Source organism: Acinonyx jubatus, chromosome E1, assembly GCF_027475565.1.
Source record: "Acinonyx jubatus isolate Ajub_Pintada_27869175 chromosome E1, VMU_Ajub_asm_v1.0, whole genome shotgun sequence".
Taxonomy (NCBI): Eukaryota; Metazoa; Chordata; class Mammalia; order Carnivora; family Felidae; genus Acinonyx; species Acinonyx jubatus.
Window position 1 is genome coordinate 34,309,274 of NC_069397.1, and position 21,242 is coordinate 34,330,515.

Genomic DNA, 21,242 nt, shown 5'->3' on the forward strand with positions numbered 1-21,242 from the left:
ATGCCTGCTCCCCCACCCCTCCCCCACGCCTGCAGGAATCGTTCTCTGAAGCTCCCCGCCCTCGGGACACCAGAACGCACTGGGCCAGCTCTAGTGCACAGCTGGCTCCTTCACTCTTCCCGGCCTTCGCACAGGCTATTCCTTTGGCCTTGAATGCCCTTCTCGAATGACAGGCACCCCTCAACTTGACGGGCTCAGGTCCTCTTGTGACACGGTGCCTGACAATCTGTATCCCCACGTTACAACTAACCCATTCCTCCTCTTTGCTCCCTGCTGCACCGCACACGTGAGCATCCCAGCAGCTGTGAGCTATTGCTGCAATGGTCTGATGGCATTTATGTCTCTGACGTCAGACTGGGAGCTCCAGAGAGCAGGGGCTGTGTCCCCAGTGCCTGGCACACAGAAGCTGCTCGGTGAAACTCTGTACAATGGGTGGCGACCGTGCCTGTTTCAAGTGTGTGGCATTGAGCAGATTCTCGTGTGGCCAGGATTACACACGAGGGCACCCTGGGCGTGGGTGTGGCCTTGTCACAGTGGGGTCAGACAAGCCTCACCTGGCTACATAAGCCTCGGCCCTGTGCCCCGGGAAGGGGGGGCCGTGGGCTTGGCCAAAGGTGGGGATACCCAAAACATGCCCTGTGTGCCATGGCTAAGTCTAGAAGTACAGAGAATCATTGGAAGGCAACTGGAGGGCCAGGGAAAGGGAGTCCAGAGACCTGGGCTCTCCCACCAAGTCGACCTGTGTCCCTAAGCCACCGTGGCCCGCTCCGGTCTCCAGCCCTCCTCAGTGGAAGAAAGGAGCAGGATGCAAATGCCAGAAGGGCACAGACCACTTCTGCTTTGCCAGGCACCGTGCCCCCGGCACCTAGAACTGCCTCTGGACCGCGGTCAGCACACAATAAACGTTTGCTGGAAGAATGAAAAGTGGCCACCTGGTTGTCACCAACAGCCCAGGATTCCCAGCCGAGAGGCCGGCCCCGGGGCCCTGGCCCACCTCTCCACACCTGCTTACCTGGCGCCTGAGTGGCCTCTGAGCCAAAGGGGAGCGGCCCGGTGGGGGCAGTTTGGGGATGGTGCCCCAGGTGGGGGCGCTGTGGGGCTGGAGCAGGTGGGGTGTGTCTTTGGGAAGCTGAAGGATGTAGCTGCTGTCTGCTGGCTGGGAGTGGACTGACAAGACGGAGCCTGTGGGCAGAGAGGGGAGGAGAAGAGGAAGGAGCTGGCAGGTCAGTGGCCTGGCTCTTACCCCAGTCCCTCTTTTCCACTCTCCCTCCCCCATCGGGGCCTCTCCCCTCACCGCAGACCCCTCGCCCTGGATTGAAAACCACTCTCCACGGGCTGGCGGGGGGCGGGGGGGGGCCCTTGGAGTTCGGAGAGACCTCTTCTGCTGCCTCGGTGCCCCTCCCACCCAGGTCAGGAGTGGGCTTAGGCAAGGATGGGGTCTCCCTGTGCGAGCCGAGCAGCCCTGCCTGAGCCCTGGTACCTGACTGAGCTTTGGGGAGCCCCCAGCTTCTGCGTCCTAGGGACCCCTCGGCGGTGCTCCCGTCCCGGCACATGTAGCTGTCATTGGGCAGAGAGTGCGTCCGGCTGACTCCAGACTTCCGCACGGTCAGCAGGTCTGGTCCCAGGGCGAGGGGAACCTCCTCAGGGTGGGGCTCCATCTGCAAAAGGAACAGGGGAGGGAGGTGGGAAAAAGAGGGGCACCCGGATATCCGGACTGGCTAACTGAGGCAGAGCTGGACAACAGCAAGCAGAAGCGCCCCCAGGCTCTGGCCCCCTCCCCCCACCCTCCTGACAGGGCGGTAATGGGATGAGTTAGTGGGTGGGGGGAAAGGGGGCAGACACATGGGTGAGCCCTCCAGCACAGCAAGGAAGCAGAAAACTATCCAATACTGCATCATCTCAGAGCCTCCTGGTGGGGATGGTGGAGGGGTGAGAAGGTGTCCAGAAAACAGAGAGCAGCCCCCAGGTCCGGCCCGGCAGGTGGTTCAAGAGATGGTTCTCGGGGCCCCCGTAAGAGGCCCTGGAGCAGGACAGTGGAGGCTGAAAAGCTAAAAGCACCCCCTATCCCAGGGCTGGGGTGGTGGGGGTCGGGGGGGGGGGGAATGGGAGGACCTGCCCAGTGAGCGAGGACTGCCTACAGAGCAGAGGCTGTTCACCATCCAGTTCTCTAAGACAACCCCACGACCCAGCGCGGGGCAGGAGCTGGGCTAATGTGGGTTCAACGACAGGTGAACACACTAGAGAGTGTCCGCTGGCTCACCCACCTGTGGCCCCGCACCTTGTAATTACTCAGCGGCTCTGGCAGGGGGCAAATGGGAGGTGGGGGGCAAGGTCTGAGTATCACGGCTTCAGGTCCTCCCTTACTGGACAGATTGGGGGTGGGAGTGGGCTTTTTAAATTTGTTTCAAAGAAAAGCAGTAATCTGCCTTTGACCCCCGCTGGAGGGAGCCAAGGTGTGCTCCCAGAAGATTTCTCCATCTCCCTGTGACCCCTTTCCTCCTTGGGGTCCCTTGTACCTTCCATTCCTAATTCTCAGAGAGGCGGGAGGGTTCCTGTCTCCACGCAGGCCCCGCCAGCTAAGCACCCCAGGAGGGACGGTTGGATAAGTCTGGATCCTTTGCTTCCCCTCTCGGCTCCAGGCTCCACTTCTGCCAGCCACCCCAAGACCCCTAAGGACCCCCAGCCTGTGGTCAAGACCCTGTCGCAGCCGAGCCCTGCTGTGGGGAAGGGGCCCCTGTCTCTTTCTCTTCTTAAGTGCCCAGAGGAGGGGGCAGGCAGGGAGGAGGGGGCTGCTCACAGTCTGAAGGGGAAAGGGAGCTGGGCAAGGGTAGAGAAGCTGTCCAAACACAAAGAACACCCCCCCCCCAACACGGGGACACACAGGGACAGTGACGGAGGAGACAGGGACAGCCCCTCCAGGTACAGAAGGGCATGGTGGTAGCAGCAGAGAGGTATGAGGCTCTCAGCCACTACGTGGAGGGAAATGGCTCATGTTGCAGGTAGGCGAGAAGGAGGGGGGCGGGGAGGGGAAGGGCTGGCTTGCGCAGGCTCCAAACACAGAGACTGGGTCTACATCGAGGGGGGCCCTTTGGTCAGCTGCCTGATGTTGACCTCTGTTTCGGAGGGCCGTGTTACTACTCCTGGGTGTTGGGATTAACTCTTTCACAACTGCGCCCCTGGGCCCTTGAGGCCCCAATTTAATCTCATCTCATTTCTTGGTCCACAGTGGGGACCTGGAAAGACCCGTCAAAGCCTGGAGCACTAAGTGCCTGCCGGTTGATGCCTCCGGTGGCCAAGAGAGAGGAGGGAGGGATCTGGAGCCCTGAAGCCAGCCCAGCCCCTGGGGAGGCTGGGGGGGGGGGGCAGTGAGGAGCGTGTGTAAGTACATTGCTCTCCAGGGCACTAAGTAAGAGTGTGTGAGTGTCATCAGGCAAAGAGTCATCCGTCAGAGCTAGAGAGCAGGACAGTTCAGACACAATCTCTGACGTCAGAGACAGAGCCTCCCTCTCAGCTAGAGGGATCTAGACAGGGAGAGAGATGATCAGGCATTAGAGACCAGGACAGAACACCCGCTCGCGCGTGCATGCGTGCACACACGCACACACACACACACATACACACACACGTGCGCGCGTGCACACACACAGGCCCCCCCTTTCCCCCTTTCCACAAAGCACAGGGGAGGGGAAGGCCTCTCTTCTCTCTCCCCACCCCTCTCCCGAGTAAACTGACAGTGCCTCCCCCACCCCACTTTGAACCCCCCCCCCAGCCCCCCGGCTCGGATCAGAGAGGCTGCGGCAGGCACCGAAGAGCCAGAGCCAGAGCGAACACCGACAAAGCAGGAGAAGCAGAAACTTATTCTAAAGATACCCCAGGAACCTTAACAGCCCCCTCCCACACCACCACCACCAAGAGAGGAAGCGGGGAGCAGGGAAGGCTTTCGACTCTCATAAAGATGATACCAGAAAAAAAAAAAATGAAGAAAGGCCAGCAAAGCGCCTCTCTCTGCTCTCAGCACAGACAGAGCCGCGTGGGGGGCGCTGGGGACAAAGCCGCCAATCTGATGACTGTTTTCTGCCTATTCTCTCTGCTTCCAAAAGCCTGGCAGGACTTGGCCTGCCCCCAGATTTTGGCTTCTCCCCTCCTGGGCCCTCCTCCGCCTGCCGGCAGCTTGCCCGCCCTCTTTAGCTTGGGTTCTGGGAGATGCTCTCCTCCTGCCGCCACACAAACTGGCTGGCTCACCAGGGATCTGCAGGGGGATTTCAGTGCCTGGGGGAGGGGAGAGCCATCCCTCCCAGATGAACCAACCGCCTGATCACCCCATCGCGTCCTCTTCTTTCCCTGTACCTTTGCCCCATGAGCCTCCTTCAGGATGAGAGGCCTTGGGAAGGGATGTGCTCTCTCACTGATCATTCTAGGTCATTGCCATGTTGAAGCGCCTATAGCCTATCTGAGACTGAATCCCAAGGGTGGACCCCTAGAGGCAGGGTCCTTTCTCTATGTGAGGGTCACTGTTCATTGGAGTCAGGCTACAGGTGTCCCAGGTACTGGGAGCCTGCCTTCCTTCCCCTCCACCCAACAGGGCCTGTGGAACTCTAGGCTTTTCTATCTCCTGCTGACACCCGTCTCTTTGCCTCCACTCCAGGTCTACTGAGGTCTTCCCTGCAGCACCTGACCCCGGACCTAGGAGGGACGGCAGGGTGCTCTGCCAAGTGGGGGGGGGTCAGGGGCAACCAGACAGGTCAAAAGGTGGGGAAGAGGTGGGTGGGAGAGCCCCAGAGAGCAGGAAAGCCACGTTTAGATGGGACTGGGGGAGAAAACCATGCGTGAGCTGTGGAAAGGGGCTGGGCTGAGGCAGGACACCCAGTTTTATTTCACAGCGAGGTCCCCAGAATCCACTCACAGCTGGAACCTTCCAGGCCCTCTGAGGGCCAGGTCAGAAACCACTGTCTACGGAGGGCACTTATCATGTCTAGTGGGCTCCGTGGCTCAGAACGCCACCAAACAGAGGCTTTGGGGGTAGGTGCTGGACACAGGAAAGAAGCAGACTGTGGCCTAAGATATATCCCTCAATGGGTCCCCTGGCCACCTGCAGACCCCCCCAAAGCCCTTCTCCCCTGGGTTTGGTACCTCGCTTCCTCCACCCACTAAGGTCCCACTCCCAGCTTGTCTTCTGTCCTGCCCTCTTCTCTTCTCCTTTTGGTACAGATTCCTTCTGACAAATGCCCTCCGCAAGCCCCTCCTCTAGCCATCCTTCACTCCTAGAGGTGCGGTCCTTAGCATCCCTACCTTCCAAATATGTATTCCAGAGGTTGATCTCAACTTGTACGAACCCCTGGCTGCCTCCCGCCGAGCCCAAAGCTCAACTGAGGCCCCGAGGCTGCTCTTTCTCCAGATACCCAGTGGACAGGAAACACCCCCGCCTCCCCAGAAGCACAGCACAGCATGGCACAGCCCGGCACGGCACAGGGGCACGGTAACCTGCGGGTCGGAGCCGCCCAGGCTGCGGGCGGGAGGCAAGGCAGAGGGCTGGCCCCCAGGGCCCGCCAGCTCTTCCATCAGCTTCAGCTCCCCCTCCAGGGAGCCCTGGATCAGCAGGGATATGGTGTCAAACAGCTGTCTGTCCTGGGGGGGGGGGGGCAGCCCATGAGGGGAGCGGGGATCAGAGGGGCAACAATGGGAAGTGTCATGGCAGGGGATTGACAAGAGACACGGAGGGAAAAGGAGGAAGAGGTAACACACACACACACACACACACACACACCAGCAACAGACAGACAGGAGAAGGGGGAGGGGAGGGGATGTAGGGAAGAGAGGTGAGGGAGGAAGGAGAAGGGGAGCCGGAGAGGAGAAGAGTTCAGGAGGAGAGAGGGAGAAGGGGAGCAAAAATAGGGAAAGGATCGAGAGGTGGAATTGGGTAGGTGGAAGGGTGGGAAGGAAAGAGGTTGGTAATCGGGCAAGGGTAAGAAAGAAACAGGAAGGAAACAGAAAACTTAGCCTTGAACCTAAGAGCCGAGAAGGGGAGGCCGGCTGGGCCGGAGGCACAGGGTGTGCTGGGGGCTTGCCGGGGTGGCCCCTAGGCTGCGAGCGCACGCAGCCACCGTCTGGGGGCGGGCGAGGGACCGCTCATCCCTCAGCATCCAAGCAGGAGGGGCAAAAGGACACAGGCGGGGCCCCGGGGTCTGCCACGCTGCCTTCCCGCTCCCTGCGCACCACCCACCTGGACCCACCCCACACCCCTCTAGGCAGGGGTGGCTGCTGGCTCACCGTGGGGTGCTCCAAGGGGAAGCGCGAGGCCGCGCCGGCAGCGTGGGCTGCAGCACCGGGCTTGGGGCTGTCAGGGCCCTCCACCCCGGGCCAGAGGAAGGGGCTGCCCAGAGGCGAGCGGGGCTGTGGGCTAAGCGTCTTCATCTCCAACTCCAGCTCGGCCTCCAGCTCGGCCTCCTCCTTGGCCTCCTTGTTGCTTTCCTCCAGGTGCTTCATCAGCACGGCGATCACCACGTTGACCAGCACGAACTGGGCCGTCAGCACAAAGGACACGAAGTAGATGGGGGAGATGACCGTGTTGTAGCAGGTGGACTCCTGGTCACAGTCCCGGAGGGTGTCCTGGGGGCAGAGAAAGCATTACACACTGTCCTGGGGAGAGGGAGTCCCGGAATGTTTCCGCCTGAGGGACAGAAGGTCACATGCTTTCATTCGGGGTCAAGGAATTCATCCTGCCGGGGAATCTGGGCTCCAGGTGTGGCACCGTGTCTCTGGGGCCAGGGCCAGCCGGGGGCGGGGGGGGGGGGGCGCGGGACACGGCTGTGGTGCGCCCTCACCTTCATAATGCCATTCCAATTGTCACCTGTGGAGACTCGGAAGAGGGTCAGGAAGGCCATGCCAAAGTTCCGAAAAGTGGCATGCCGGCCCAGGCCCTCGCAGGGGTGCGTCTCGTCACACTCTGGAGGAGGAGGGAAGGAGAGAGAGGCCTGAATTAGTGCAGCAGCCCAGGGGCCTCCAGCCCTGACTCCTCTGCCCTCCCCACCCCGACTCACCCAGGTCTCCAAAGAGCTCCACACCCAGAGCTGCAAAGATGAAAAACAACAACATGAAGAGAAGTCCCAGGTTCCCCACCTGGAAAAGAGGAAAAGAAATGGGAAAGGTGCCACTGGATCTCCCAGCCAGCTTCCCTGAGCTCCCTTTGGAAAGCACCCCCTTCGCCCCGAGGGGACCCCTCCCACCCAGCCCCACCTCCAGCTACCTGGGGCAGGGCCTGCATGACCGTATCCAGCAGTGCCCGCATGCCCACGGCCATCTTCAGCAGCTTCAGCACTGCAGAACAGGACAAAGTTGTGAGCGGGCCCCGCTGGGTCCCAGGCCACACAGCTGGTGGAGCCAGGGCCAGGGTGGGGGCTGGGGTCGGTGGGATGGCCAGCCAGGCGGCCAGGGCCCTGCCTCGGCCCAGCCCCCCGGCCCTCCCCTCTGTCAAAGGCTGGGAGAGAGACCCATGGGAACACACACACACACACACACGTACAAAGTCCCTGGCCAGCCACAGAGCTGACCCCTGCTATCTCCCCCTGGGTAGGCGCGTGGCGGGCAAGAAGGCGGGCACCAACCTCGGGCAATGCGTAGCACCCTCATGATGCGGATGATGGTGGGGTTGATGGGCAGCGAGGCATTGACCTCGATCTCCTCCAGCGTGATGCCCATGATGGACAGCAGCACGATGGCCAGGTCCAGCTGGTTCCACCTGGAAAGCCCAGGACACAGCTCCTTGAGTGGGGGGGAGCCGGGGGCACCGCGGAGGAGGGGGCAGTCAAAGTAACACAAGTGGCTGCAGAAAGGAGGGTGGAGGTCAGCCAGTCCCGCCTCCCCATCCTACAGAGAAGGCATGGCTTGACCCTGGTCACACAGCCCGTCGGTGGCACGGGTGGGGCCAAGACTTTAGCTCGAGGACCTCTACTTTCCATGTGTATTCATTCATTTCTTTTTTTTAATTTGGCACTTATATGCTGTTTACTAGGTGCCAAGCACTGTTTTAAGGGCTTTACAAAAAAAACTCCTAATCTTCATAGCTCTGTGATACAGACAGTATTATTATCGCTCATTTTACAGATGAAGAAATTGAGACACAGAGAAGTTAAGTCACTTACCCCAAGTCACCAGCTTCTAAGTGGGAGAGCCAGGATCCGAATCCGGTCCAGGCAGTCTGGCTCCAGGCTCTGTGCTCTTAAGCCCCAGTCTGGGCCACATGGACTTCCAGCTGCCAATGGCCCCCAGGCCCTGTCTTGTCAAATTCCTTCCCTTCCCTCCCGTCTCCCAGGCTCTGGACGGCCCCCCCTTCCCCCTCGCCATCAGCCCTGGGTGGGTCCTAGCGTGGAGGCTGAACCTCAGGAGTCCAGAAAGGTTTTCAGGCATTTCCCTGGGAGACATGCCCTTTCCCCACTCCCCCCCACCCTTCTCTGTTACCTGTCCTGGAAGAACCGACGGAAGCCAAAGGCCACGAGTTTGAAGACCGACTCTAACACAAAGATGATGGTGAAGATGTAGTTGCAGATCTTCAGGGCCTCGTCCAGGATCTGGCAGGGATGGGGCGGGGGGGGGGGGTGTCTATGCAGGGCCTCCTAAGGCCCAGGGGTGATGCCTGCCCCTCCCCCTCCATCACACTCCGGGATCTGGGAGACAGGTGAGTCTAAGGGGGCCGCTGGCCACCACACCGGGACAGAAGAGGGTCCTCATTCACATGCATGAGCCAAACTTTGAGCTAAAGGATCTCTCTCCTTGAGGGATGGTGAAGAGACCACATGAGAACGTGCTGGAGGCCACAGAAGGCTAGAACCTGAAAGGGCCTTGTGCATTACTAATTCGACATCCCCATTTTACAGATGGGGAAACTGAGGCCTGGAGGACAGCTGACGGTGGCTGATTCGAGGATTGGCAGGATCATTGGTGAGTTTAGAGCTGGACATTCACCAGAATCTAAACTCCAGAAGGGCAGACACTGGCCTTCACTGGTCTGTCTTCTTTACCCTCAAAGGGTAAAGAAGGAAGCACGTGGCAGGCACTCAATAAATATTTTGTCGGGGAAAGAAATCAGGTCCTCAACTTCCCAGCTGCGGGACCTTGGTGTAGTCGACTAACCTCTCTGAGCCTCAGTGTCCTCATCTGTAAAACCAAGACGATACCCAGTTCCAGGGGCCACTGCAAGGTGTACAAGAGGGCGCCCAGCACTTGCCCAAGGTCCCCTGGCACGGGCTGGGGTAGCCTCAGCCTGCAGTCCCACGGCTGGAGGCAGGACTCACTCCTACCTGGGGCTGCTGGTAGTGCTCCATGGCCATGGTGACCACATTCAGCCCGATGACACCCGTGATGAAGAGATCCAGATAATGGCTGGTGCACAAGTGGTGAACGAGGAGCCGGAAGCGAGAGTAGTCTGAATAGTAGGGTTTGCACTGGGCCTCTGGTGGGGCGGGGGGTGGGGGGGGAGAGCAGAGCAGCCGTCGGGCCCCTGCCCGCTGCGCCCCCTCCACCCAAGTCCCTCACAGCCGCCAGCCTCTAATGCCAGAGCTGAAACATTCCAGTATCATCCGCATCCTCGCCCTCCACACACCGCCTTCCTCGGGGCGGGGGCGGGGGGAGTTCTCTCGCGTCTGCCCTCCAAGCGTCTGTTCTACTGGCCACAGTTGGGTGCAGAAGGGGTCAGGACATGCAGAGCTCCCCACCCACATTAGACACCAGGTGAGCCCCCTCCCCAAGGCAGCCTCCCAAATCCGCCGGCCCCTCGCAACGCCCTTGACTTGGCGTTCCGCAGCAAGGCCAGATCGGTAAGACGAAAAACAACCGGTCTTATCAGGCTCAGAGGAAGCTCCATCAGCAGAGAGGCAAAGGCCCTTGCTCTCAAGCTCAGCCCCCCGAGGGGGAGCAGAGCAGATTACACAGAGCTGGGATTTGGAGATAACACCGGAGATTGGAAATTGGACATCCTCTTGGCCAGCCGCGCTGACCCGCCCTGAGGGCCTCCAGAGGGGCAGGGACCTGGGCCTCCGGTGCCCTCACAGGGGGTGCGGGGCAGAGGGGAGGCCACGGGGCTCTGCTCTTCCCCCAGATTCACGTGGGAGGGCTCCACCTGAAGGACTCACCCAGTTTCTAACGAGGCAATGCCCTGCTCTCGAGTGGCAGGCTAGCATCAGGCTCCAGGCTGGGCTGGAAGCACTGTCTGAGATCTGTCAGAGGCATATTTCTCTTGTAATTAGCGAACCACTTAGTTATAAAATCATGGTGCCAGAAGGTTGGCCTGCTAAGCAGGCGGAATGAATCTGGGGGCAGAAGATGGCAGGGGGCCCCCTCCTCCAGGTGCTGAGGAAAGGCCAGGCCAAGTTGGGGATAGATGTCATCTGGAGGCGGTTGACAGATCGGTCTCCCAGGCAGCCACAAAGAAAGAAGAGGCTCCCCGTGGGGAGGCTTGGGGCAGCCTCAGGTCCCAGACAGCCCTTCCCCCTCAGAACGTCTAGGGCAGAAGCCAGCCAGCGAGGGCTGCAGCCTCTGAGGCCCGTGCCAGGGGTGGCTGGCTCAGGGGCAGCAGGAAGCTTTGGGTCCGGGCCAGCTCAGTTATAAGTGTCCTTCTCCATGCAGAGGACTATTTCACAGAGAGGGAAACTGAGTCAGGGGGTGGCCTGGGGGGTGGCCAGGGGGTGGCCTCCCACCCAAGGCCGAAGGAAGAAGAGTGCCCAAGAGCTGCACGTTCGGCCTCGCCTGACGCCACTCTCCAGCATCGGCCTCGATGTGTGGATAACCAAGAGGCCGGAAGTCCCGAATGTTCTGGCACACCACGGCGTGGGTTATGCCATCATCTCGTTTTCGGAGATGGGCCGGCCAACTGTGGCTTTGTTAGCTCAGGTGGCTCTCCTGATCCCCAGGACGGGGTGGGGGTGGAGAAGCTCAGGACAAGGGACAACATGAGGCCACGGGTCATCCACACTGCGATTGTGGAGGGTGGACCCGGCGAGCCGGGCGTCTTCCTTCCTTCAGTACCCACAAGAACCAGAGGGTGCTAATCGCCCTGCGTTGCCTTAGCAGCTGGAACACTGTCTCTGCATTAATCTCCATAAGTGCCGAGAGCACCCGATCCCATTAAGCTAAAATATGAATGGAGAATTAACTAAAATGTTTGAATACAATTAGGTTAGAAAAAGCAGCTCCTTATTAGCCCCATTATTAGCTAAGATAGTGCAGAGGAGAGGTGGGGAGAGTCTCCCTCTCCCCTGTCCCCCTAGCCTGACTAGGTAGCAGCCCCAAACTGAAGGGGGCTGCTGTCACCACCTCTGCCTTCTGGCCTTGCTCTCGCTGTCTGAGGGCAGGTGGGCTGGGACTAGCCTGGGACCCCCCTCCCCGCAGCCCATAGGAAAGGTGGGGACAGGGCTGAGGCTGGGCATCTGCTCGTAGCGACAGGTGCCAGGCCCTTGAGGTCTGCGGCTCGAGCCCCAGTCCCAACCCCAGACCGGCAGATGCCGAGGCTGCCAGAAATCCCCCTTCAGAGCACAGGTCCAAAGAGTCCCAGGGCCAATCTGATCAGCATGTCCTTGGTCAAACCCTTTGTTTTACAGAGGGAGAGAACGAGGTCCAGCACAAGTGGGTTGTCCACACATGGTGAGGCTGTGACGGAGCCAGGATCCGAACTCCCAGCCCCAATCCCTCGCCAGCTGCCTGGTGGGTTTAGACCTCGAAGAGTTTGCCTGAAGGCTCTCGCCGTTAGGCTTTGGATGATACCACCCCCCTGCCTGAGCTCAGAGAAGTAGAGACCTCCTGGAAGAGCCCTGGGCAGGTCTGCTGCTCCAAGAGCTCCGGCCATAGCCCCTCTCCCTGCCCCCCACCAGTACGAGCTGCCTTAGGCGGAGAAAATGGCAGAGCTGGGCAGTAGGAGGAGGGCACCTCCAGGACTGCCCAGCCCCCAGCCGAGGGCAAGAGCCAGGAGAGGAGCAGGGACAGCAAGGCTGTGAGTGAGGGCAGCAGGCGCAGGTAGTTAGTAGAGCCCGAGGCACAGCCAGGGCAGAGGGTTTGCAAGGAAGAGTGACAGGGTGTAGGAGGAAGGCAGGGGTCCCTCCCAGGGACACAGGCCCCCTAGGGCAGAGGCCACACCTTCAGCTGCTGTGGCCAGGCCTGATCACTGGGTCCCAGCGGAAGGAGAGAGGGTGAGTGGACGCAGGTGCCACAGGTGGCTGAGGGGAGCAGTCACCCGATCAGCCGGTGGCCCCAGTCCCTGGGCCCCAGTCTGGAAGCTGGGCTGGACCCAGGTGCCCGGTCAGGTCCATTCCCCTGATGATCGAGGACGATTCCCTTCTGCCTTTCCCTGGGGTCTGGCTGGCCCCCTCCTCTGGGAGCGGCACAGAACGAGAGCGGCGCTGGCCGGGAGGTGTGGTGCATGGGGGTTTGATTCCAGCTGCCCCAGACTAGGGGCATCACACAGTTGGCTAGACCAAGCACCATCCCCTGGCAACTGATTGAAAATGCGGACGTTCAGGTCCTGCCCCAGACCGCTCCATGAGAATTTCTAGGGCGGTGCTCAAGCATCTGTGTTTTAGTACGTTCTCCAGGTGATTCTTACACGCACGGAAGTTTGAAAAGCTCTACCAGCGACCACACAGAACACCAGGTTTGGGAAAGAGGGATGGGGGGTGATCTGAGCCCCTATTAAGGGTCTCTGAGTCTTCATTACCAGCTGGAAAGGTAAGACACGCTATTGTCATCAGGGTATATGCCTGTACGTGCCAACGGGCGCATGGCGGAATGTGACTGGAATGGGGGTGCAGCGTGAGGGTAACAAAGGTATTGGGCATCGAATGGGTGTGTTGGGAGGAGCTCTGGGCCCAAGAGGGTCTGAGCGTGTTAATTCGTGGTGGAGAAGACTCTGTGGGCCAGCCCCAGGCCAGGACAGTGTTGGGGTAAATGTGTATGTGTGGACACTTCGGCCTGTAGGCCAGGTGACCCCGTAAGGGAAAACCTGTAGGGTACTTCCTCCCTCCCTCCCTCACCCCTAACACATCAGGAATTTGTAGTACAGCCTGACACAGAGACATGGGACCCAGGCAAATAGTTACGAATCGGCAAGAGCCTCCTGAGCGCCCAGACAGATGGTCTCTCAATGACAAATACTATAGCTTGGCATCATGGGGACAGGAGACATCAACCCTCAGGCATGGCTTCCCAAAACAAGGCTCAGGGGGTCCCTGAGCCCCCACAGATCAGGTAGCCCAGTACCCAGAGGGCAGCATCTGCCGGGGTCTGGCTTCTGGGGGAGCACAGAATAGTGGAGAAAGTCCCAGCCCAGCGGTTCCCAGCCTGAAGTCTCAAGTCCTCTGCAGCCTGAGAAGGCAGCCACATGGGGGTCCTTAACGTTCTTTTCAATATTTCTAAAAGCTTAAAAGAAATCATACATAGGCCTGTGTTAAGGCCCCATGAACTAATTTGATGGCAAAATGGTCTTTCTTTGCTACTGTTGAGTGTGAAACCCTCTGCAGCTCAGAAGCTCTGGTTAGCAATTAGATGTGCCTCTGATTAGTAAAAACAGCGAAAAAAAGTCATTACTGAAGGTGCTCGTAACTTCAAAGACAGTCTCTTAAAATGTGGGATCTGCTGGAGGACGTGATGAGGGGTGCCCTTGAGGACGAACAGGTTGGGAGCCACCTGGGGAAGACATCAGAGGGTGTGACAAGGCCCCGCGGCCTGTCACGGGGTCTCCGAGCCTCTGACCCTCTGTCGAGGGCCCGTGTTGGGGGAGGCAGCGGCCAGAGGACCAGGGGAGGGCAAGCAGGACCAAAGCCATCCCGGCGGGGGCAGGGGACCAAAGCCATCCCGGCGGGGGCAGGTGGGGGGGGGTCACGGCTCTCAAAGACAAAGACCCAATTCACTCCCAAATCTTTGGCTTTTAGGGGTGAGAAGCTTATGGCCAACTCAGGCCTCAGATTCCCCATCCTGCTGTTCGTAGGGATGACGTGGCCACCGCGATTACTTGACTCTTAATGAGTCTGTTCAATTATTCATCGTTACATTTTTAAAACAAATCCTTTCCCTCTCTGCTCCTCTCATCCTGCTTTGCTTGGATCAAAGTCTTCCCTTCAGACAAAAGGAGACAGGCGAGATTTGCAGCTCTAATAATCGAACGGTGTGACAGGGAGGAGGAGCGGGAGCGGGACCGGGCAGCAGGGGGCTGGGCGGCTCGGCCCTCGGAAGCCTTGCGGGAGAAGGAGGGTCCGCCACGAGGGGTCAGAGGAAGGGGCGTGCAAGGCCCTCAGCCCCCGGCCGGTGTAGCACAGGCCTATAGGATGACGCAGAGCCCGGCGGCGCCCCGGGGACCCTCACTCCCTCGCCCCAAGAGGATGGAATCAATGAGCCACGGAGTGGGGGGGAAGCAAAGAGGACATCCCAGCACGCATGAGGCGGGCCTGGGGGCAGGTATGGCCTGACTGCCCCCGGGCCTCGCCCTGGAACCCACAACCCCAGACGCAGTACCTGGCGCCGCGCTGGAGGAGCTGCCGGAAGCATTTACATCGTCCAGCATTAGATCTAAAAGAACGAAACACGACATTGGTCACTGGCCGGACCAGCTGGGCTGGGCAGGGCCCCCTAGAAGCAGCTCGCTCCCCCTTGGCTCCAACCCTCACTCCGCCTATGAATGGGGTGTGCTGAGCATGGCTGGCTGGTCCTGAGTGTCCAGCCCCAAACGCCGGGCCCAGGTCACTTGAGGAAGATGAGCCATCGGGCCAGCCCATAGGGGTCACAGGGGCAGAGGGACGGAGGCACGGCGAGGGGCAGGCAGCCCGTCATCAGAACAGACGTCCACTCCTACCCGTGCCTCGGCCTCAGCACCACCTGCGATAGCTACAGACCCCAGAAGGGGAGCCAGCTGGTCAGGCAGGACCACAAGTGCCTCCTGCCCAAAGAATTCCATGTGCAGATGCCCTGCCGAGAAGGCAGACTGCAAGGAGGGGTGGGGCCGATGGAGCAGGGGTGGGAGCGTGGCTGCTGGGGGTGGTGTGCCGGCTCAGCCTCAGGCATCCACACGGAGAGCCCAGCGGGGGCCCCACCCCAGAGCTGAGCAAGGGGCCTGGGGCACGGGCGTTGAGGACGTGGGACGTGGAGAACCATACCACCCACCGCCGCCCGGAGGCCAGTATCTCCTCGCCTCCGGTCCTGAGCAGCCCCCACCTCCCCTCGCACAGGGAGCTTTGGCTCTGTCCCTCCCCTGCCCGTCCCCCCCACCCTCCCACACCCCCTCCCCTCACTCCAGGTGTCCCCCCCAGGTAGCAGGAGATAGAGCCACGGGGAGAGTGGAGGGGGGGGCACCACAGCCCCTAACCCATTTGGTAGTACTCACATTTCAACAAACCAAAGGGAAAGCTCAGAGCACTGCACACATCTTACTGGTGTAAGGAAGGCGGTGTGTGAAAGGAAGGGTGCAGAGAAGGGAACCCCGCAGACCAAACAGAGACAGACACACAAAGGCTTAGAGAAACCCACACAGAAAGACACTCAGCGAGACGTGGGCAGTGACTGAGGGAGAGAGTCACAGAGATTACTGAGTACCAGACAGACGGACAGGAACCCTGCAGACAGGGAGACAGGTGCAGACACACCTGGAGAAACAAAGGGGCTCCCGCGCCCGTTACTTCTCTGGAATCCTTCCCGGAATCTGTGTCTTTCCCCTTAGTCTTGGCCCACCCCTGGCGTAAGAGCATGAGGAGGGATCGGATGGGGGCCTCCCCCAGCCCAAGCCAAGAGATGTTGGAGATCACAGGTGAGGGGGCTGAGGGGTCGAAGGCTTAGAGTCCCTATAACTTCAGACCTTCCCTGAGCCAGGAGAGATTTTTCACGCCCCGCCCCCGCCCCAGCCTTGGCCAAAAAAAAAAAAAAAGACAGCCAGGAAGCCAGGGACTTTTGTTGGAGATAAGGAGAGAGTGGGTCTGGGGTTCTCTCATGCCGCTTGTGCATTTGTAGTTTCTGCCGAGGCCTTGCTCAGCAGCTACAGACACTAGGCAGGCACACGGTCAAGGTGCTCGCTCCCCAACTTTGGAGCAGACCCATCTGGCACCTGGGCCAATCCCTGGGTCTCTGGGCGAGCGACAAAGTAGGGTGATCCTTATCCTGCAAGGCTCCCCTGAGGGACGAGCTGGCAGAGGTCATGCATCAGCTTCGACCTGGCATCTCGCCTGAGGAGTACGATGCTGAGACCTGGGGAGCCCCCCAGGGTGGGGGGTTGCTCCCCTCCCCCACGGGGCCGAATTGGTCTGCTTCATGCGTGCTCTAAAGGCTGACATGCTCTTGAGGGGAAGGAGGTGAGGAGGGGGCGGTGGGAGCATCTTCTCCCTGCCCCCAGCCCCAGCCCCTGGTCCCCTGCAGTCACAAGGCCAAGGTCAAGCACGACTCAGAGAGATGTGGAAAGACTACCGACCAGCCATCTGCTTCTCCTTACTCCTTCTCTTTTTCTCCAGTCTCCGCAGACGCTTCTCCTCCCGCCGCCGGGCCTCCTCCTCCTCCTGGTGCTGCCGACACTTGTGGAAATTCTCCACCACCACGCCCACAAACATGTTCAGGACAAAGAAGGCCACAATGAGCAGGAACGAGATGAAGTATAGCAGCATCCAGGGGTTGTGGTTCATGATGGGCTGGTGGGGATCAGGAAGGACAGGTGGAGGCATCAGGCGGGGATACGTCAGACCTGACTGTCTCAGGTGCCGCCCCACAGCCCGGGTTCCTTAAGACAAGGTCTGCAAACTTGGTTAGCTACAGGGCCCCAGCAGGTGCTGCGAATGAATGGGAGGGGTGGGGACTGTGGCAAAGTAGAGAGTAGACGTTCTACCCCAAAGAGGCACCGGCTGCTCGGTTCCAGGTTAACTCCTGCCCTGAGGCAGTGCAAGCCCTATGTTCCCAGATCTTCAGACTTCTGAGCAGGCCCAACTCTGGATTTTCACATGAAATCCACCAATTTTTAAATTGGTTTGCTACTAATTCAAAGAAGTGTAAACATGTTGCAATCCAATACAACACGCCCAGATATGGCCCTCAGGCTACCGGTCAAAGCCTCGGCTAATGGGGTGATGCCTCTTTGATGGAATTTGCCAATCAGCCTTGCCCTCTTTCTGTCCCGTGCCTGCATCCCATCATGCCTTGTTGAGTGACCCGAGCCCAAAGATGGATCCTGCCCACCTCAGCCCTACCTGTTGGTCCACACCCACGGCATCCAGCCCGTCGTACATGATGTCCACCCAGCCATCTTTGGAGGCCAGCACGAACAGGGACATCAGGGCCTTGGGGCGGGGCGGGGGGGTGGGGGAGGAGAAACCATGTGAAACCTAAGATGTATGGCTAAACCACCCACCACCTGTCCCCAAAGCACCTCATGGCAGCAGCTCAGGGGACCCTAGCCTTTCAGAGGTCAGGCCTAATCACACTCTGGGCCCTAGGAGAGCTCTCTGTCCCGGGGCTCCATGGCTGGTATGAAGCCAGAGAAGCCATGGAAGACGATCAAGCCCTCTGACCTCAGCCAGGAGGAGCCAGAGACACCAGAGCCCTGGAAAATCCAGAAAGCAAAACCAGGCTGGGTCTGGGAAACAAACCAGCAAGAGGGAGTGAGCCATTTCATTTTCGACATTTCTCCATTTTTCCAAATATGGAGTAAGCAAAGGCAGTACCTCGAGAATATAGATGTGGCCGGTCCCATGCTCAGCAAATCCACACATCATTTCATCACACCCTTAACGACAAACCCCCGAAGAAATACCATTATGTCCCATTAGCCAGTTGATGAAGCTGAGGCCCTGGCAAGTCAGTTGCCCTGCGTGCATCACTACGCATGGGCCCGTGTCCCCTCCAGACTCCTGCTACTACCCCTGCCCCCACCCCCACCCCCACGCCCACGCCGGAGCATGGAGCTCACCTGGCCGAGGTTGTCAAAGTTGTACTTGTGCCGGACCCACCGGTAACTGGCCTCAGCACAGTCCGATTTGTTGGTGATGTTCCTGGTGTCCTCGCCCTGGCACACGAAGAACTTCCCTTTGAAGAGCTGGGCACAAACATCCCCAGAGACAGAGCGAAGTGAGCTGTGGCCACGGGAACTCACCAGCCCTTCCTCCCCCACACAAGCCCCGGGGCCAAAGAGCTCTGGGCACACCCTAAGTGAGGACAGGGTGCTCAACCACGTCAGGGAGACACCGACAGAAGCCTCCCGCAGGCACCCCTTCCTCTGGGCTCCTGGGAGCAGAGGCCCTAGAGGAGAAAAGGTCATCAGGGCAGGTGCTGAGGAAGGCTGGCGGGAGGGGAATAGTTCTTTATTTTCTACAAAGGGTGAAGCCAGGGGTTTTCCAAGAGGGGTCCGTGGACCAGCAAACAGCAGCGGCTGGGAACACGCTAGGAATGCAGATTCTCAGGCCCACCCCAGACCTGCTGAACCAGATACTCTGGGGGAGGGGGCCTGGTTTAATGGTGGGGGCAGGCTAGGTATTATAGACTCCACTTTACAGATGAGGAACACTGAGGCTCAGAGGAGTAAATTCACTCACTAAGGTTGAATGTAGGTGGCAGAAAGGGGGCTTGAACGCAGGTATTTCTGACTGGAAAGCTCACCCTCACTCCAGAACACATCTGGCTATGACTGTGGGTGGGCAAGGGATGGGAGGGTCAGGAGGACCAGGGGGTCTGGGCAAGCCACTCAGGATGGACCTACATCCACTGGAAAAGCCCAGGACCGGGCTCACGAGGGTTGCCTCTGCTCACCCAGGCCGGCTGGAAGCGAGGGAAGGGGAAGGGGCACCACACAGCTTTGGCGAGTGTACCCCAGCCCGGTCCCTGGGGCTAGAGAATTCTAGGAAACCAGGAACAGCCCTCTCCCCGGGGCAAAGAGGACACTCCAGGAAGCCAAAGGACGGGAATGGGGGGTGGGGGGCGGTAGCCACCCAGGAGTTCCCCCGCTTGCCCCGACAGCCAGCTGTCTACCCTAAAGCTGAAACAGCTGGAGCCAGGGGGTTCTGGAAGACTGGGGTGGAGGCAAAGCCAGTTTCCTCCCTGGGCCGGAGGCCAAGTTTCCCCCAGCAGCCCCCACTTCCTGCCTCGTCTGGGGTCTGCACCCTCCTGCCTGCCAGCTCACCGCCGCTAACCTGGCCCAGCTGTCTGGGCCCTGGATCCCCAGGCCTGGCCTGCGGCCCACTCGGCTCAAGCAGGGAAGGAGGGGAGGGGATCCCGGAGCAGACTGGGCCAGGACAGCGTCTGCGCTCCAGAGCACAGCGTGTGAGGGGGGCGGGGGGGGGGGGGGGCGGCAAGGGCAGTGCGCCAGCTACCACAGGTCAGCAGCCTCTCTGAGGCCCTCATCCCTTTGGGGACCTCTTCTAGGCTCCTAGTTTTCTGCAAAAACGCCCAGGAGGCAAAGGGGCCTGAGGCCTAGGGCCTCGAGGGAAGTGTCCCTGTTTTTTCCTTTCTGGAATAAAGACGGCAGCTGCAGCTCGAGTCTCAGCTGCTTGGAGTCTCAGACTTGGAGTCTTCCTCCAAGAGGAAGGCCACTCCTCAGGTCCCCACTGACACCTGGCCCCCAGGCTCCCACAAACCTGCACCCCCAGGATGCCAAAGATGATGAAGAAGGCACAACAGATGACCACGATGTTGCCAATGGGCTTCAGCGAGGACATCAGCGTTTCCACTACCAGCTTCAGCCCCTGGGCCCGGCTAATGACCCTGGGGAGGGAGGGGGAAGAAGACGGGTTCCCTCAGCTCCGACGCTCCCTTGTCCCTTGCCCTGCTGCTTCCCCACCCCCACCCCCCATCTGGGCTCACGGGTCCTCCATCTTGGACTCTGGCTTCCTGGGCAGTTTTCTTTTCGCAAGATCCCCACCATGGGGACTCCCGCTTCTAATGTCTCAAAACGGGACACAGACACCCCCACCTCCCCTCCCCCATCTTCCCGTCCGTTCCCAGACCTCCAAGCATCACCTGATGGGCCTGGGGAGGGGACTCAACCCAAGGGAGGTGTTACCCAGGGATGCAGTGTGTCGTGGGGACAGGGAGGTTGACTTGCCGGGATCATGGAGGGTGCACGCAAGGAGGGGAAGGGGGTGGGAGGTGGATTATCACAGCCAGGGAGGCATCACTAGTCTGTCAGTACGGTCCCCATCCATGGAAAGTTCTGACAGCGGGGTGGAGGGTGATTGAGGGAGGGTTTCCTGAGAAAGCAGATTCCCTGCTAGAGGCGTTACCTGCTGGGTGGTCCCTGAGAGGCGTGTGAAGGTGTGTGAAGGGGGGGAAAGGAGTCTGTTACCTCACCGGGGAGGATGGTCATCCCTGACGTTACCACCCAAGGCACAGCTCCAGCTGAAGGATACGAGGGCCCTGCCTGTGGCCTCTTATATTGTGCCCAGCACAAGGTCAGGGGCATGGTAGCCCTGAGCAGTATGTCACGTGGGGAGTATGTCATGTGGAGGGGGCGTGCCCAAGGGGGGGAAACTCCTGGGGCCATGGTTTGAGCCCAGTGGTGACACGGTTCCCCGTGGGGGGTCAGAGGCAGGGAGCAGGGGCACGTGGGGCTCTCGCTCCGTCAGGGAGTTGTTGGAGGCGTCCCTGAGGAGGACGCACGGCTGGGGGCTCACCTGAGTGGGCGCAGGGTCCGCAGCAGCCTCAGCACCCTCAACATGCCCAGGATCTTGGTGCCGCTGTCGGAGACCATGGACACCAGGATGTCGATGATGGAGATGAGCACCAGTAGCCCGTCGAGAACGTTCCAGCTGCTACGCAGGTACGCTTGCTCCCCGAAGCACCAGCCCAGCGCTACCACCTGGGGACGCCCGCTGCATCACTGTGGCCGCCGCCTCCCTGCGGTCCCCAGGCCTGCCCTCTGATTGTGGTCAATCTCTCCAATCCCCTCCCACCACCAACCCGGCCCTGGGAACCAGACAGCCCCGGAGCAACACCGACCCCCCATCACCTTCACGGTCATCTCTGCCAGAAAGACTGCGGTAAAGATGTAATTGGAGAGGGTCAGGAAGATGCGTTCCTGCAAGAGACAGCAGGCGGGTGTTGCCCACTAGGACCTCCTTTCGTGAGCCAGGGCTGCTCTGCACACAGAAGCCAGGAACTGCCTCCGACGTTTGACTCAGGACAATGACTCCCACCTTCCCCAACAAGGCAGACAATCTCCTCTTCCCAGAATCCCCCTCCCTCTCTCTGTCTCTCTGTCTCTGTCTCTCTCACACATACACACACAGAGCCAGCGCCAGGCCCCC

The 21,242-nt window shown here is 59.9% G+C and overlaps 1 protein-coding gene across 24 annotated transcripts in view; it reads right to left on the bottom strand.

Moving 5' to 3' along the window:
• The window catches only part of CACNA1G (calcium voltage-gated channel subunit alpha1 G), a 61,932-nt gene that overhangs the window by 1,246 nt on the left and 39,444 nt on the right, over positions 1 to 21,242 (bottom strand). For 3 of the 24 annotated variants that reach the window (XM_027034080.2, XM_027034082.2, XM_027034078.2), the window contains 18 exons: positions 20,945 to 21,013; positions 20,610 to 20,794; positions 19,575 to 19,701; positions 17,915 to 18,040; positions 17,196 to 17,285; positions 16,430 to 16,643; positions 14,491 to 14,544; positions 9,294 to 9,445; positions 8,455 to 8,564; positions 7,602 to 7,735; positions 7,244 to 7,314; positions 7,038 to 7,116; positions 6,822 to 6,943; positions 6,268 to 6,606; positions 5,482 to 5,625; positions 3,387 to 3,521; positions 1,481 to 1,658; positions 1,013 to 1,182 (listed from right to left, as the gene is read on the bottom strand). In XM_027034080.2, coding sequence (XP_026889881.2) covers positions 1,013 to 1,182; positions 1,481 to 1,658; positions 3,387 to 3,521; positions 5,482 to 5,625; positions 6,268 to 6,606; positions 6,822 to 6,943; positions 7,038 to 7,116; positions 7,244 to 7,314; positions 7,602 to 7,735; positions 8,455 to 8,564; positions 9,294 to 9,445; positions 14,491 to 14,544; positions 16,430 to 16,643; positions 17,196 to 17,285; positions 17,915 to 18,040; positions 19,575 to 19,701; positions 20,610 to 20,794; positions 20,945 to 21,013 — 2,499 coding nt within the window. Of the gene's footprint in view, positions 1 to 1,012; positions 1,183 to 1,480; positions 1,659 to 3,386; positions 3,522 to 5,481; positions 5,626 to 6,267; positions 6,607 to 6,821; positions 6,944 to 7,037; positions 7,117 to 7,243; positions 7,315 to 7,601; positions 7,736 to 8,454; positions 8,565 to 9,293; positions 9,446 to 14,490; positions 14,545 to 16,429; positions 16,644 to 17,195; positions 17,286 to 17,914; positions 18,041 to 19,574; positions 19,702 to 20,609; positions 20,795 to 20,944; positions 21,014 to 21,242 lie in introns of those variants that run through there. The other 21 variants (XM_027034101.2, XM_027034098.2, XM_027034094.2 and 18 more) reach the window with 14 other exon arrangements.